This window comes from Sebastes umbrosus, chromosome 22, assembly GCF_015220745.1.
Source record: "Sebastes umbrosus isolate fSebUmb1 chromosome 22, fSebUmb1.pri, whole genome shotgun sequence".
NCBI classification, from domain to species: Eukaryota; Metazoa; Chordata; class Actinopteri; order Perciformes; family Sebastidae; genus Sebastes; species Sebastes umbrosus.
The window spans coordinates 20,803,618-20,821,020 of record NC_051290.1 but is presented as its reverse complement, the minus strand read 5'-3'; the positions used below and the strand labels follow the sequence as shown (position 1 = coordinate 20,821,020).

General features: G+C 42.3%; 1 protein-coding gene across 1 annotated transcript in view; it reads right to left on the bottom strand.

Moving 5' to 3' along the window:
• Positions 1-17,403, bottom strand: part of plcb3 (phospholipase C, beta 3 (phosphatidylinositol-specific)) — a 61,077-nt gene that overhangs the window by 29,475 nt on the left and 14,199 nt on the right. Inside the window, exon 2 of the mRNA XM_037757902.1 lies at positions 13,406-13,492. Coding sequence (XP_037613830.1) covers positions 13,406-13,492 — 87 coding nt within the window. The remainder of the gene's footprint in view (positions 1-13,405; positions 13,493-17,403) is intronic.

The window sequence follows — 17,403 nt, the reverse complement described above, 5'->3', positions numbered from 1 at the left end:
TACAGTAACAGAATATTGATTCATAATTGATCAGCGCTGCCTAGTTTGCACATTTAATTTGAGTTTGCGAGTGATTGACAGCTGCCTCCGTTGAATGAACAGCCAATAGGAACGCTCTCTCTCTCTGAAATGACCTGTGATTGGCAAAAGCCTGAAAACAGAGCCATGAGAAGGTGCAGAAGTCTAGTTATCTTTCATAACCCTAGGATTACAATATGCTGAAAGGTTATTATGGAACCTTTGCCCAATGATGCCAAAAACATTCTCCCTACTGGCACCTGAAGTCTGACAGCGAACTGAACAGATTCAATCTATTTATCGGACAGACATGAGAGTGGTATTGATCTTCTCATCTAACTGCAAGAAAACAAGTTAGTGGATTTCCCAAAATGTTGGACTATTGCTCTAAATAAAATGTTATTTTTTCCCTTCCAGGGTATCGTTAAGCCGCCCACACAATATCAGCAGTAAAAACGCTCAGTATGGGGAGAGCGGTGCCGTTTTTTTGGGACATATTTTACCTGCTGCCTCAGTTAAGTGAAAAAGTCTTATCATGTGAAGGCAGCTTAAGGGTATTCTTTTGTGCTGTGCTGCAGTTGCGTGCATAGTTGGTTTTTGATCCAACAATTGCTATTAGATTAGTCTATATTTAGACACAAGTACAGTAAATGTTAAGTGTGCTTTGATTAGGCCCCTTGTTCACTTCCTTCATTTCTTTGATTCACTCTTCACATCCCCTCCTCCCTCCTCCCTCTTCCCTCCTGCCCTGCCGCTCTCCTCCATTCATTATTCTTAAGATTAGAAAAATATGAGAGGGCAACTAAACAATCAAGAGAGCGCCACTCCTTTCCTGTGACGCGCCTGCGTGTGGGTTTGAAAGATCACCACGGCTAAATATGCTTCCAATGACCAATCGCTGCCCCTATCAAATGGCACACGATGACGGCATATAGGAAACTGATCCTCCCAAACACACACACAAACACACACACACGGGCAGTACACATCCCCACCCTCTACCGCTTGGTTGTGACCCAACCGGCGAGAGGAGCAGTGGCCTCGACAGAAGAAGACTTTAAAGGACACAGAAACATCGGAGAAGTAGAACAAAGAGACCTTCAAACTGTTTTACGGCCGCGATGGGAGAGTTGGCGAGGTGTTTAGAGAAAGAGAAGGAGGGGGACACTTAATACCCCTGTGAAACATGGGACTGCTCCATAACTCTGTCTGTGTCGCCTCGTAATATTTCCTCTGCGTACATCAACGAGATAACACTCCCCCCTTTCCTCCACTACTCCTTTATCTGTTCTCCATCTTTCCTCCTCCCTTAGTTGTTTCATATTTCTGTGGTCTGGAGAGGGCGAAAATGAAGAGAGAGTAAACATTTCAGCCAGTCAGCTGACAGGCCGATCCGGAGTGATTTGTAATCAGTGAAATATTAGAATCTACACAAAGAAGAAGACGGAGTGCTGAAAAGATGGGGAAATAGAAACAATAAAAGATGAAAGAGAAATGAAGTCCAAGCGCACAAGAGGAAGGAAAAACATTGTTTACGAAAGGAAAAAGCGAAAACAAGTTGAACATCAATAAAACGAACACACGCATAAGTTATACCAAATGTCACGTAGCGCAAATAAATAAAAAGGCAGAGCTGGACCAAAAACACACACTCAACAAAAATAGTCGCAGCGATCGTAAATCTTTCGCAAAACACAAACACACACAGACCAGTGGAGGCGGACGTCCAACACAAACCCGCATGAGCAGCTGTCAGCAGGCCACGCACACACACACACACACACATAGACAAAGAAGGCGAAGGAAAGAAGAATGCAAAGTTATATGAGAGTATGTGTAGTTTAAAGGAATAGTTCAACACAAAATATGCTTATTCACTTTCTAGCCAAGAGTTATAGATAGAAGAGATGAGAAGTTCAACATCAATCCTATATCCATCCACTAAATAAGAGGCAAGAGCAAGAAAGCAATTAGAGATTATCTATAAACTACATTATTTGGAGGAGAAACACAGAATGAGTGCAAATGAATGTTGGTAATAATCCCTCATTGCACAGGAAAACTACGGCAAGTAGTACGTCAAAGATGAAAGGAAACAGTTTAGGTGACAATTTTATTAATTGCCCGTTTTCTGCTCCAAATAAATTAAGCTGACCCTAAAAGTCTGTTTACAACCTGTATGATCAACGGTAGACATGAAGGCTAAAACTATAAAAAGACTCAAGTTGTGATAAAACTGTCTGTCAATCGACTCAAATATTTAATCGTGATTAATCGCACATCTTTTTATCTGTTCAAAATGTACCTTAAATGGAGATTTGTCAAGTATTTAATACTCTTATTAACATGGGAGTGGACACCTATGCTGCTTTATGCAAATGTATGTATTTATTATTGGAAATCAATTACCAAACACAAAACAATGACAGATATGTCCAGAAACCCTCACAGGTACTGCATTTAGCATAACATGCTCAAATCATAACATGGCAAACTGCAGCCCAACAGGCAACAACAGCTGTCAGTGTGTCAGTGTGCTGACTTGACTATGACTTGCCCCAAACTGCATGTGATTATCATAAAGTGAGCATGTCTGTAAAGGGGAGACTCGTGGGTACCCATAGAATCCATTTACATTCACATATCTGGAGGTCAGAGGTCAAGTGACCCCTTTGAAAATGTCCAGTATGACATGGTTGGTACCGATGGATTCATTAGGTTTTCTAGATTGATATGATGCTTCACTCCAGCTTCAAAACGGAGCCCGCTACAACCTAAAAATCACAAGTTGCGTTAACAAGTTAAAGGAAATTAGTGGCATTTAAACAAATTTGAGTTATTATCGCGTTATCTTTGACAGCCCTAGATAAAAAGTTGAATTTCTGAGCCGCTCACACACACACACACGTGATGGAAGTTTCATCAGCTGAGCAGAGAGAGATTAGTAAAGCACAATGTAGTGTACAAACACTCACACAGAAACACGCACATTTTGAAGGAAGCATCTGCTCAGACAATGGATTCGATACCGAGTAGTGTCTCAGTTCTTCTTATTGCAGTGAAGAACTGAATGTATGTGTGTGTGTGTGTGTGTCTGTGTGTGTGTGTGTGTGACAGAGAGTGAAAGTGAAGGCCTCTCTGACATGTGCACTAACAGATAATGTCCACAGAAAATGAAACGTGTGATCGAGCGAAGTGAAGAAACCAGAAGAGAGGAGAAAGAGGGAGGAAGCCGTCACATTATCGACTGACACACTCAACTTCCCCTGCGAACCGCTCGCTGGGTGGGTGTGTGCGAAACAATGACCTCCTGCGCAAGTGTGTGTGTGTGTGTGTGTGCGTTATGTAAAGCTCTTGTTCCAAGTTAATTCCTTGTGGATGTTTGACTTAAGCCAGGGAGATAATCTCTATTAGATCTCTACTTCTACCTGCCAACAATCGTTCTACTTACAATTCAGATGGCACATTTATATACACACACACGCGCACGCACACACACACACACACACACACACGCACGGTTGGGAGTACCACAGGAAACGTTTCAAGAGGCTGCTACTACAGTGAAAGCCTGGTATGCACACACACACAGTGTTATCAGTGGAGTTGAGTATGGTTCTAGTGAGTCAACGTAGGGGCGGTGAAGTCATTCAACAGTTATCATTTAAAACAATTAGTCATTCCACCATTTTGATAATAAATTATTTTTCTTTCAAGATGTCCAAGGCTGTCATCACGGAAAAACTGCTAAACATTTGCTGCTTGAAGACGTCAGCTGGCAGTGCATCAACTGAAGGAATAATTTGGGAAATACCCAAAACCCCATTTCCCTAATGAAGGGGTTAATAAAGTACTTCTTAAAGTAACTGTGTGTAACATTTTGGGGGATTTTTTTTTATAGCAGAAATATAATATAATATTCATAACTATGTTTTCATTAATGTATAATCACCTGAAACTAAGAGTTGTTTGTTTTCGTTAGCTTAGAGGCACAAATCGGCGAACCGTGCCCGAGTACGGTACGGAGCGTTCACACTAATCTAACCAACTGGACTTTGGGGGTCAAGTGTACTCGGATCCAGGCCCGGGTCCCTGATGTAAAAGCACCCTAAAAAACAGACTTTTACAGGGAAATTTGTAGCTTTGTGTAACTACATCTCATCTTTTGGGGGGAATTCTCCTCCTTTCCTGCCAGCTAAACATGCTCAAAATTTCAAATAACGTCACCTTAAAGCTACAACTGATACCAGTGTCGGGGCACTACTCTAGTATACAGTATATATACAGTGTATACTATATAAAATCCAAACCACTGACGCCACTTCTTCTCATATTGGACTGACACGGTTCAAATCCCTTTCAGAAAACTCCAGTAAGAATGTGGAAACACTGGAGCAGCCCCCTAGGGTGTTGGGTGGTAAAATCACATTACAGGTAATACCTGTCACACTAGAGTAAGTGTTTGTTTGTGGTTTGTGTCCCGTCCCTCAATTTGGTCAAGGTATGTGAGATCAATTCCCCACCATTAGGACGCTAAATTGGACTTCTGTGGCAACTTAATTACATCCCCGGAGGCAAACGTCTAAAAGCCCAGGTACTATTGACCTGACCTATACACCTTGAAGGAGGAGGGAGGGAAGGAAGGAGGAAGGACAGAAGGAGAGAGAGGGGAATTCAGAGAAAAGGGGAAATGTGGAGGAGTGGGAGAAGGTGGGTCGGGGGGGGAGAGGAGGCAACGAAATTCCCCAGAACCCCCATCTCCCTGTCTCAGCAACTTCCTGCCCACTTTCCCACGCCAAGACAGAGAATGAGGGAGATTACAAGTGTTGTTACAAGAAATTAAAGAGCAATAACTCTGGTAGGAAGGGACCACGTGAGAAAATGCATTGATGAGATGAAGAGGAGGAAGAAGAAGGGAGCAGAAGGAGGGATGAGAAGCAGATAGCGAGGTGGCGGACAAAGAGCAAGAGAAGATGGAGAGCAGAGGGAGAGGAAATGTCATCCTTCAGTTTATATTAGAGGAACAACTTCTGCCTCGTCCCTCCGACGGCGAGCAGCTGCCCCCGAGACGGAGAGACGCGGGGAAGTAAAAGGGGTGGGGGGGAAGACAAATTGGAAGTGGATTAGCCGTGTAGAAACAGGGCAAGAGCCAAGAGCAGAAGTGATAAAGACAAGGAGAAAAGTAAAACAGAGCGACGGGAGGATTAGCCGTAGTGCCAGGTGGATTTCAGCTCATCCCGCCGTGGCAGGTGAGGCCTCGCTCCGCCAGGATAACACTACATCAAAACGTCCCTGTTCGTTTATTGGAAACGTCATTTAAGCTGACAAATGGTCCGTGCTGGCAACGGCGGTGTGGAAAATGATTGCAGAAATGTTCCTAAACAGGGAAACAAGGTGCCGTGAATAATATCTGGCCTGGTTTAGCCCTGTTTGGCCGTGCGGTGGAGAGACCAGGCTTTACACGGTGTTGTTCTTTAAAAACTACACAAATGATCAAATCCAACCACGTTCTTACATCCTGTGTATATTCTCTGTAACCAACACATTCACTCTCCAATGAAGGGGGTGTAAGATGTTGAACAAGAAATGGAAAACTCCCCGATTCAGTGCATCAAAAAAACAGCATTATAATCTGCAATACAGTTAAAACGGCTAGAAAATGAACCAAGTATTGGAACTGAAATTCACTTCGACTGCATTTACATGCACAAAATATTAAATTTCTTGCCCTTATTCCGAAAAAGACAATATTCCTACTAAGCTGTTTACATGGCTAATGAAAATGAATATTCCACTAATATTCCTGTTTCCAAGCAGCTGTGCATACTCCCATAACGTGTTAGATGCCATATAGACATTATCGCCAACCTGGCTAGACTTTACCATTTTATTAGCTACCATAGTGGGGGGACAGAAAGTCGCCCCCCCTATTCCGGCGCCTATGCCTGTTGATATCCAATTCTGATATCCAAGTCTTTCTTAATGTTTAAAAGTAGGTGTGTTTCTCCTTCCGACCAGAAATGCAGGCTTTTCTTTTGGGTGTGCATCTCTGCAAACTTTCGGCCAGTTGGTTTGTGTTCAACGCACAGAGCTGGCCGTAAACAGGCAAGAGGCCGTGTGTCGCAAACTGCTGTACAAACCCCAGTTGAGACGTGTATTCTGAATGTATACATGTCCAAAGAATGCTCCTAAAACCTGAATAATATCTGCATATCCCACGTCTTAACTGATTCGGAATAAGGCCGTTTACATGACCCGTATCAAATTCTGATTATTGTCAATATTAGTGGGCATGTAAACGTAGTCTTTGATTAGAAGTTTATCTTCTCTGAGGAGAAGATGTCTCTCTCTCTAAAAAGCAAAGGTATGGACCTAATCCTTTTACAGTTTATGTTTATAACCTTTAGAACATCTTCAACCTCTCAGTGCTCAAGGGTATTTCAGCAGGAATGGCCCACATGGGTCTAAAAACAGAACAACAAAGCAAAACATCAACAACCTTTTCAGTCTATTCCTGTCGCGTGTTGACTTGACATGATTGAGAGCTCCAGTTTAAGATCCATCCCAGCCTCTTTAGAGAACCCTTTGACCCCTCTCCTCCATCTGTCCTGCTGTCATTTCACCTCCAACAGTCTGTTCATCTTCTGAATACTTAAAGCATCGAATTTAGGTTGCAAATGTAAAGAGGCGTTTAGATAAAGGACAGAAAAAGGACACACACAGCGAGGTTAGCAGGAGGGTGCAGCATATGTTGGAACAGATGTGTGGATTTGGGACGTGGATCTTGTGTAACCCTCGGCCACTAGCATGCACTTTGCGCTCAGTGTTTGGGAATCGGTTTCCAGACCGGGTCCTTTGGGGTCATTGAAGGGTCCCAAACAAAAGGGAATACGATTTTTACTGTTTTGAATTTTAAGGATTAAAACAATAAGAGTATGTTAATGAGTTTTCCCTGAACAGGCAGGAATTAAAAAAACAGTTTATGAAGGGAATGCTGCGGCAAATCCTTCATCAGATGGGTTTCTGTCGTCTAAAGCTCGTCTCTTCTGAACTCCTGCTGCACGTGAGCCGTTTCAAAGTTTGGTGAAATATGCTCTGTTTAATTAAAGCGACCGCGAGGAACAAACCTGCCTTCGGACTGCATAAATTAGCAGCGCGGGAGTATATCTCTCCAAGGCGCTACATCAAACAGCATCGACCATGTTACACTAACATTTGGCGAGGCCTGGATGGTAATGTTATGGAGTCCTGCCATCATTACTTTTAAATATTTTTATAAAATCCAACCCCTGTGTGCCCTACTCGATTTATGCCCGCAGAACACCCATGGAATAATCACTAATATAAATCACGAGTAACTGAACTGATCATGTTAATAACAACTTTATCTCAAAGTGTAAAGAGTGGACAGAATTAAAGAGACAGGAATGGAAAGACGGACAGTGAGCGAGTGAAAGGGAAAGAAAAACAGTGCAGACTGGTGCATGGTGGGGTGTGTCTCCCTCGTTGCACTGCCAAGCCACTGTGTGCATGTGTGTGTGTGTGTGCGTGTGTGTGTGTGTGTGTCTTTCAGCGACAGTTGGTTGTTATCGCCACTGACTCAAGCATTATGGGAGATTCTGGGCTCTGACTGCACACACACACACACACACACACACACACACAAACACACGTCAAGAGGGCGATACGTGAGAGAAAAGGATGAAGGAAGAGGAAGAGATGTCAAAGATTATCATAGAAGGGAAAGTATCAGGCACAGCTGACGGGCAGAGCAGGCAAAACGTAGTTCTCAAGAAAAGAGAAGTGAATGCTGTTCCAAAGAAAAAGTGTCAGGAACGAAGACAGAAACAAATGAAACGTTGGAAAAAGAGAGGAATATAGATAGAGTTATTTAAAGGAAAATGTTAAACAAAGTGAAGCCTAAGAAGAAGGTGACACGAAACAGATGGACATAAGTGGACAGCAAGGAAACAGATGGAGGATGGTGACGAAGAGGGACACCTGGAGAAAAGGTGAAAGGACGCATATGAGAGAAGATGAGACAAACCAGATTTAAAGAGGACATTTTGTAAAACAAGTCTGAAAGAAAAGGTGAGAAGAAGCAGGCAGGTGGTCCAAATAAAGTCAGAGAGGAATAATGATGAATGACGGAGCATACTTCTCCGGATTGCACGTAGGGATTTCTGAAATTATATTGAATTGCAATTGTGGAAATGACTTGATTCCAATACCATACACTGGTTTCCTCTATAAATGTAGTTAGATATCGAAGAGAGTGTGCGTTTCAGAAGTCCTCCGTGCGCCGAGTCCTCAAACTCAAATCCACAGGGGCTGAGCTTTTATGCATATATGTGCCCGTCCTATATAAAATGCAATGTCACTGCTCTCACATTGACGAAGAAAGTGCTACTTTCTATCCCCTCATCTCAAGTTGAGCCTTGTTTAAAAAGCCCTCAAGACATTTTTGGGTTAAAGACTTTTGGATGTCCTCACATGCCTTTGCCTTTGAGGATCTAAAAATGACTCAAGTGAGTGATCCAGTTCCCTCGATGACCACGAGTACTCTGAATTTCACAAAGCGGACACGATATATCTTGATCACCTCCGAATGGAAAGAATCCTCAAAGGGATAGTTCGGTGTTTTGTAGTGGGGTTGTATGAGGTACTTAGTCTGTGTGTTACCTACAGTAGATGACGGTCGACACGCCCCCAGTTTGAAGAAGCAGACAGGAGTTACCATACGGAACCAAAGCAATGTACTGGTGTGGACGGGGCCGTCAGCAAAACATATCTTAAACACCTGAAAGAAAAGCCCACCTAAAAAAATCAATATCAGTTTAAGTGTACGCTATATTTATAATATTTTCGCCAGTTTACCTTGCATGCGACAGCCCTTTTCGACGGGGAACTGACGCCGTTGTATCCATCTATGCTCTTGCCAAAGCCACCAAACTCCATTGAAAAAAACTGTAATTTTACCACGCAGAACACGGGAGTTAGTTGTTATTTATTTTGAATGGAGCATGGTTGGAGCATAGATAACGTCTTCAGATCCCCGGTGGAAACAGACTGTATAGCTGTTTCACTTGTTTACACTTAAACTGATATTGACTTTTTTAGGTGGGTCTTTCTTTTAGGTGTCTAAAATAAGTTTTGCTGCCGGCCTCGTCCAAAGAAGTACATTGCTTTGGTTCTGTGCGGTAACTCCTGCCTGCTTCTCCAAGCTAGGGGCGTGCCGACCGTCATCTACTGTAGGTAATATACTGACTATGGATAAGTACCTCATACAAACCCACTTCAAGACAAACTATCCCTTTAAATGAAAGCAGGCCGTCTTTCGTTGAACACTGTATCGCTTGACATCAAAACCAAAAAGAAGAGCAGAGCAGCAAAACTGCACTGGAGATCAAATATTTTGGGTATCTGCTCTATTCAGAGAAAATGGGTTCCACCCAGAATGCCCTTGTCATCTGTGTAAAAGTGTATTAACTGATCTCATTAATAAGAGCTGGATATCTGTGTTGCAGTGTCCTCTTTCTTTTCAGCTCTGGTCGGAAATCTCCAGGGGAGCCACAACGCTGAGTTAAAGTTTCACTCAAAGAGGACTTCTGTGAAGTGGAAGAAGCGGACGTCAGAGCAGCACTGGCCACACAGTTTAACTGACAGGTGGTCTCTGGGAAGTGCAATTCAAAAACACCACAGCAACAGCTGAAAAAAATCTATTTAGACACACACAAAAAGAAACTTTAAAGAGGACCTATTATGCTTTTGTGCTTTTTCTCTTTCCGAGTGTTTTCCTTTTTTGTGCATGTAAAAGTTTTGCAAAGTTACAAAGCCCAAAGTCCACGCCAAAGGGAGTTACTCTCCCCCACAGAAACACTGCTCCTGAACGGCCTGAAACGCCTCGCTTGAAGTCCCGCCTTTTCATCCGTACCATGGTGATGTCACCAAGTAACACATTTGCATAGTAACTGCCCTCAAACAAAGCAAGTTAGAGCGGAGCTTGAGCAGAGTCCGAAGAGTTTGGTTTGGTTGATCAATCACAACAAAGTGGGACGGCTGACCAATCACAGCAGATTGGGCATTTCGATAGGGCAGGGCAGGAGCTCTACAGAGCGTTTCAGACACAGTGTGAAAAGAGGTGCTGCAGCACAGCCGGTATGAGAAAAGTAAAGTGTTTTTTTGAACATTAAAGCATGTAAACATGTTCTAGTAGAAACCCAAAATACAAGTATGCACCTGAAAATAAGCATTATAGGTCCTCTTTAAAGCGGCAACATACTGATTTTTGGACATTAAAATGGTGTAAAAGTTCAAACAAAAAAAGAACTACCATTATTAGTCACTTCCTGACTCTGTTTCTACGTGTCTAAATAGATACACTTCCCTGACATTGGCCTCGGTGGTCTGAATGTTTTGAGGCATATTTCATATTCTGTGGCCAACAGCGAGCTGCATTCCCGCTACTGAAGAAAGAACAGTGGCCACAATCCAGCTCAGTCACGCCAACATTAACAAAGATGAAAAGCACTAAGTAAGTAAGTAATAGAAAAAGAAAAACCAAATACTGCGGCACATCAAGCAAATGAAGTGGCACTGGCGGCAAGCGAGGCGGCCGGACGTTGACTTGGGAATTATTGTAGTGTTAAGATTAAAATCTGACACAGTCAGTGTAAGAGGTATGTCGCCTACGTTTCACGCTCACAGGGGTTTAAAAAAACGCTGATCTGCCTTCTAGTCTGCAGATTTCGTCTCTCTTTCCATCTCATGTTGTCTTTTTTTTACCACATGTGATGTGACGTCTAAACACACAACCTCTTGCTTCAAGTTGTGTGTCTTAATAAAACTGTTTGCAGTCATCGTGTGTAGATCCAATGACTGACTGGTCTGGCTCTTTGCTAAACAGTGTCACAGCTGCACCTCGGGCGACGAATGGCCTATTATCGCAATACCACAGACGCACACACACATCGGGATAAAACGAGTATTTAAAGCCTCTGTGTGTTATGTGAAACGCATGAACACATGCTGACACACGTGCGGACGGACAGCATGACGTGTGCGCTCTGGCCCAGATTTGTACACACACCAAAACATGCAGACATAACACAGTGATAATATTGGCTATCAACAGGTCATTCCATACGTGCCTTTTGGATAAAGCAGCCAGAAATAAAAAGAGGGACAGTGTGAGTGTGAGGGAGAGGGAGAGAGAGAGCAGGAGAAAAACATAGAGAGAGATTGGGATGGAGAGATGTAGGGATGGGGGAGGTGGGGGTGAGTTAATTGAGCTGCCTTGAAATGTCATTTGATCCAAGAGATCTCACAAAATGTTCTGTCCAGGCCAACATCATACATATATAGCAGATGGACGGATGAAAGGAAAATAAGAACTATGGATAAAAGGTAGAGGTAGTAGGGCTGTGTACTCGCAAGAATCTGGCAATACGATACGTATCATGATACAGGGGTTATGATTCAATATATTGTGATTAAGGCTGTCAATCGATTAAAATATTTCATCTCAATTAATCGCATAATTGTCAATGATTAATCGCACATTTTTTAACTGTTCAAAATGTACCTTAAAGGGAGATTTTTCAAGTATTTAATACTCTTATCAACATGGGAGTTGGCAAATATGCTGCTTTATGCAAATGTATGTATATATTTATTATTGAAAATCAATTAACAAGACAAAACAATGACAAATATTGTCCAGAAACCCTCACAGGTACTGCATTTAACATAAAAATATGCTCAAATCATAACATAGCAACAACAGCTGTCAGTGTGTCAGTGTGCTGACTTGACTATGACTTGCCCCCAAACTGCATGGTATGTCATTCACATATCTTGAGGTCAGAGGTCAAGGGACCCCTTTGAAAATGGCCATGCCAGTTTTTCCTCGCCAAAATTTTGCACAAGTTTAGAGCGTTATTTAGCCTCCTTCACTAGCATGACATGGTTGGCACCAATGGATTCCTCAGGTTTTCTAGTTTCATATGATACCAGTATCTTCACCGTCACTATCTTCTAGCTTTAAAATCGAGACCGCTACAACCTCCGAAAGATCGATTGCGTTAATGCGTTAAAGAAATTAGTGGCATTAAAATGATTTTGCGTTAACGAGTTACTATCGCGTTAACTTTTTTTTTTTTTTTTTTTAAGTTATTTTTTTGGGGGCATTTTCCATTTTTATGACAGGACAGTGGATGGAGTCTTGAAAGGGGGGAGAGAGAGAGTGGATGCGGAAAGGGCCACAGGCCGGATTCGAACCCGGGCCGCCGCGGTCAGGACCAAGCCTTAATACATGGACGCCCGCTCTACCAACTGAGCTAACCCAGGCGCCCACTATCGCGTTAACTTTGACAGCCCTAATTGTGATATACTGAAATACTGTAGCAAGGCGATATATTGTGATTTTTAATCTAACTTTAGGTAAACTGTCATAGTATAAAGAACACAACACCATATGAATAAAATCTGAGTAAAAAAAGTGAATTTTTTATGCAATCAGAACAGTGGGATCTGCATTTGCATGTATCACAATAACTGTAACATCCAGCATCATAGTTTTACTTTGAGAGGGCACGTACACTGAGAAGGGCGCATAGCTTTGCAAATGAAATAAAGTATTGATTGAGTTCATCTTTGCATGTAAACTATTAAAAATTGCTAGTGTTTTGAGAATAATATCGCGATATTTGATTTTTTTTCGGTATTTTCTTGCACCCCTTAGAGGTAGAGAGGAGACAGAGAGGTTGCTGTGTATGTGGGATTAAAATAAAACACCTTTAATACATCTGCACCAATTAAAATCTCAAAACCCTACATCCTGCTGAGTCACTGCCCTTTGCTCTGGCTAATCATGTCAGCTAAATGCCTAAAATCCAATATTACTAAACTAATGGCTTAAGCGCACGCAGCCACCAAAAACATGGAGGGGAGGGCGGTTTGTTGGGAAGCACAGATGGATGGAAAGAGATGGGAGGACTAAAAGGATGAAGACCACAAAGACATCAGGGAGACGGAGGAGGACTGGTGGGGGAAAGAGGAGGCAAACAAGGCCGGGACAAATTGATGAAGCCCATTTTAGCTGAACTAATGGACTGGATGAAACCACAATAAGAGACACAGAGACACAAACAGAGAGGAGGAAGAAACAGCGATTTAGAAAGACAGACGAAGAGGAGTTCTAGTAAACAACTAAGTGTAACATCCACAGTGGCACTCCTGCTGGCGCATTAACAATCCATCGGTCTGCTTTAGAGAGGCCCATTTGTATTTGATCAGGTCTGTTTTTGTGAATACTTTGTGTGGGAGTCCATTTGGTCTACTTTGAGACCAACCTGTGCGTATGTATGTGTGTGTATGTGTGTCTCACCAGGTTGGACCCTCCAGTCCAGTAGAGGAAGTATCCATCTGGGTCGACTTTCAGGGTCACCAGGGTGGGAGGCCCGCTGTTGGTCTCCTAGACGACAACAGAAATAGAGACGTTAGAAGGACGAACAATAACATCTATCTCTCCCTCAAACACACACAACACAGCTACAAGTAAAGTGAGCTCAGAGTTTATAACCAGAAGCAAATGTACAAGTTTATAACAACTTAAGTCTCATTTTCATACTTTTATCCACTGCCTATGATAACATTGTCCTTTTCAAAGACATTGCTGATGTCTGGGAACATGGCAGCATTGTTACAATGATGTCTGACTGGGCAGAAAACATGAGTGTTCAGATGATCAGTTTAGTCATATCATCTAAACCACTGTATTTATAGAAGGATAACTGAAAGTGAGCCCATCTGAAGTATCACTATTATCCTCATCTCATTGCGCAACTGCAAAGTCCGGTACGTCAAAATCAAACCAGGAAGTTGTTCTGTAAATTTAGAGTTATATTTACACAAGTGAGAGTTTGGGTAAAAATGTCATAATTTGCTTTAATTTTCTCTTCCAAATAAGTTTGGCTAAAAACTGTCTTGATCGTCACGTTACCTTTTTAAAAATGTTGCTGTGTTCATACATTTGAGCAATTAACTCGGTGATTACTATTTAAAGCGTAACTTTTTCAACCTGGACCCTGTTTTACCATGTTTTTGTGTCTAACTGACTAATAGGGACAACACTTTTTGAAACTGGTCCAATATTGAGGAAGAGCGCTGTAGATGGTAGATGTATTGGACAAGCTGTCCCCGTCATGGATGACATCCACCAATGCGTTTGGACTCAACAAGTCTTCAACAAGTGCGTTGGGTGGGTGTTATCCATGTCTTCATAAAGGATTTTTAAATCACAATCAGAGTGCCTGGGATGTTTTCCAGAATGTCATCCTATAGCAAGGACTTCCTTTCAAAGTAAGCTGGACAGTTTTTTATTGTTATTTTTTTGTTGATTTATAATAACAATCTGATTGAATTGTTGTCCCCATTTGTCACTTAGACACAAAAACATGGGGAAACAGGATCCAGGTTGAAAAATACCAAAGTTACCCTTTAAGGTTGTCTCAAAATTAGAACTACTGTTCAAACACGAGAGAAAAACATCATCATTCAATCTGTGATGATTTGTTGGAATTGACAATCCAGTGTATAAGCACAACAGGTCATGCCTTGTACTCCAGTAGAAGACGTTCCTATAAAGCTCCGTCCGTCTGAGCCACTGCATGCCCTGTTGTCCCGTCAGTAAAACAGGCTATTGTTGTTATCTTGTTCAATGAGACCCAGGTTGTGTGAAACCATACTTTTGTTTCAGAACCGAATCCCTCAGCCAGTGTTTGCTTGCTTGTTTCTTCTTGGACACCTTGCACACCATTACATTTCAAATTAAATGTAGTCTTTTTGTTACGTGCTGAAGGTTCCTTGAGGGGCCATAAAAACGCACAGGCGTGTGATCCATTTTGTTCCCAAGCTGCGTCTCAGGAAACAACTTCTGGTGTAAAAGAGAATATTGCAGCAGTTACTCTCTTTACAGAAGTCTCACAGCAATATATAAAGTACACAGAGAGACATGAAATAAGCTGTTTATGGCAGCAGTGGCTGTTCCTGCCAGTATATATGGTTCCTTGCCATTATGGGAGTGCAGACAGACAGGAAAACAGACAGTGTGTTTCCGCGCATGTGTCGTGCAACAGCTGTTTTGATGCTGGAAACCACAGCGTTTGGCCAGCATGGAGATCTCATTCATGTGCAGCATAATGATGGCACAGGAGCCTGCATCAACATGTCATTAGCATCATCATTACGGGGTCATACGCAAAGATCCCATGACCGCACGTGTACACACACACGTACACACACACACAGCTACTGGCTCTGTGATTACAGCGGTAAGCGGTCATACTCTGGTCCAACAGACAAACATAGCGTCCAGACATCCTGGGAAACTACGACGATGATGATAATAATGTAGATTGTTTGTTATTACAGTGACAGATGACTCATGTGCACATGTCATCATGAGCATCAATATCAGCACCATCGTCACCATCAGATGGGAGAAGATCTGGCAACCCACAGAAAACGTTCCCACCAACATACTATCAGAGGAAATACAGTAAGTTTACAAGAATGCAACACACAAACAACTGACCACATACAAACAGTATTTCTTAATGTGGGTACTAGAACAAATAAACTGACCAACAAAGCAGATGTACATAAATGTCATAGTTAACACATATCAGCGCAAACGTTGAACATTTGAATAATCATTCAGGACTGAATGATTCCAAATTCTGCATGACAAACACCATCTTGCATAAAAGAATCAATTTCTCAATGAAGTGGCATACTGAACTAAGACAAGCAAATTATTCAATATTACATTATCACTTTATAAGACTCCATAAAGGGCCGTACGCATGCTGCATCTTTTGCACGCTCAAACGCGGAAGAGACGCTATCGCGGCGCGCAAACGCTCCCTAGCGCCTATTTTTTTCGGGCCGCGATGACTGCGCGTTCAACGTTTGGAACGCTGCAGTGTGCACCATTTCACGTGTCGAGGAACAACCTATCACAGCCGGCAGATAACGCTTCTTTCTTCCATAAATATCAGTCTACGGTAAATATATGGATGGGAGAAGTAAATCATTTTAGTGCAGTACTACTCAGATCTTTACGATCTGTCCCATGGACAGGGACTGGCTTCACCCTATCTGTCCAAAGACGTTGGATTTGATTATGTTTAGTTTAGTCAGTGAGGCTTCCTGCTAAATTACCGCAACTTCATCATCATCGTCATTGCAGCACGCAGGTTTTGGTTGCTTAGTAACGGCAGGCGCTACGGCAGCGCAACATCCCAAGCACGTTGGAAAGAAAAAAAAGCAGCACAGTTAGCGTTTTCCATGCAGCATGTGTACGGCCCCTAAAGGACTATTTTACTCATGTATACCCACAATAACCATACCTTAAATGGGAGGGATAAACATTGGCAGGTCTACAAGAAAGCGAATAAGTGTATTCCTCTAAATGTTGAAATATTCCTTAAAAGAAGTCTCCTTAGATTTTCCCATTCACAGGAAATGCACGTTTTTTAGTGCATTTTAAGCTAAACATACCTTGAGTTTAGGCTCCAAAGTCGGCTAACGTAGAAGGAGTTAGCAGGAGAGGTGGATGTTTGGGTTGAGATAAGGACAGACGGAGGAAAAGAGAGAAAAGGTTTGAGAAAAAGAAAGATGGGAGGAAGATGAATAGGAGAGGGAGTGGAAGAAAAGGGTGAAGGTTGAAAAAGAGAAAGAAACAAAAAGGTCAGGAGTGGAAGAAGAGAGCACGAGATCAAAGTCCAACCACATCATGAGACCTTAATAAGTCAATTAAGTCTTTTTAAAGTGGGCATCCAACTAGGTGATTATGAGACTACTTTGATACAACAACACGCTTCACTCTGTAGCACATACCAGCCACGATGTGCTTTCATATGAATCCCAGTGATAAAGCTTGACTTTGACTTCAAAATGTGAAGCCGACTCTGTCTGCACGATAAATCACCAAACTTGTGACCTGTGTTTACTCTCTGGGATCAGTGGAAAACTGTTCAACTCCAATGTCACGCTGCGATAACCATCTTAAGGCTGTGACCTGATGTCAGATGCTGTTTTGAGCTGGTGATTTGATGTCGACTCTGAGCAGTTATTTAACTCATAGTGAGGCCTGAGTTGGCACATCTGCAGCCATAACGACTTACGTTTGTTTTTCTTCTATCTGCTAGGTTTCATTTTCTGAGACAACACAACATAATTACAATACAAACTGGAAACAGACAGTTTGGAAGGTGCAGATGTTCCATCTGTCTTCCACCCTTATCAGCAGAGACAACTGGGCTTTCTATGAATTGCATAAAATGCAAATCATTTGCAAATCATTATCAACAGAGGCAAATG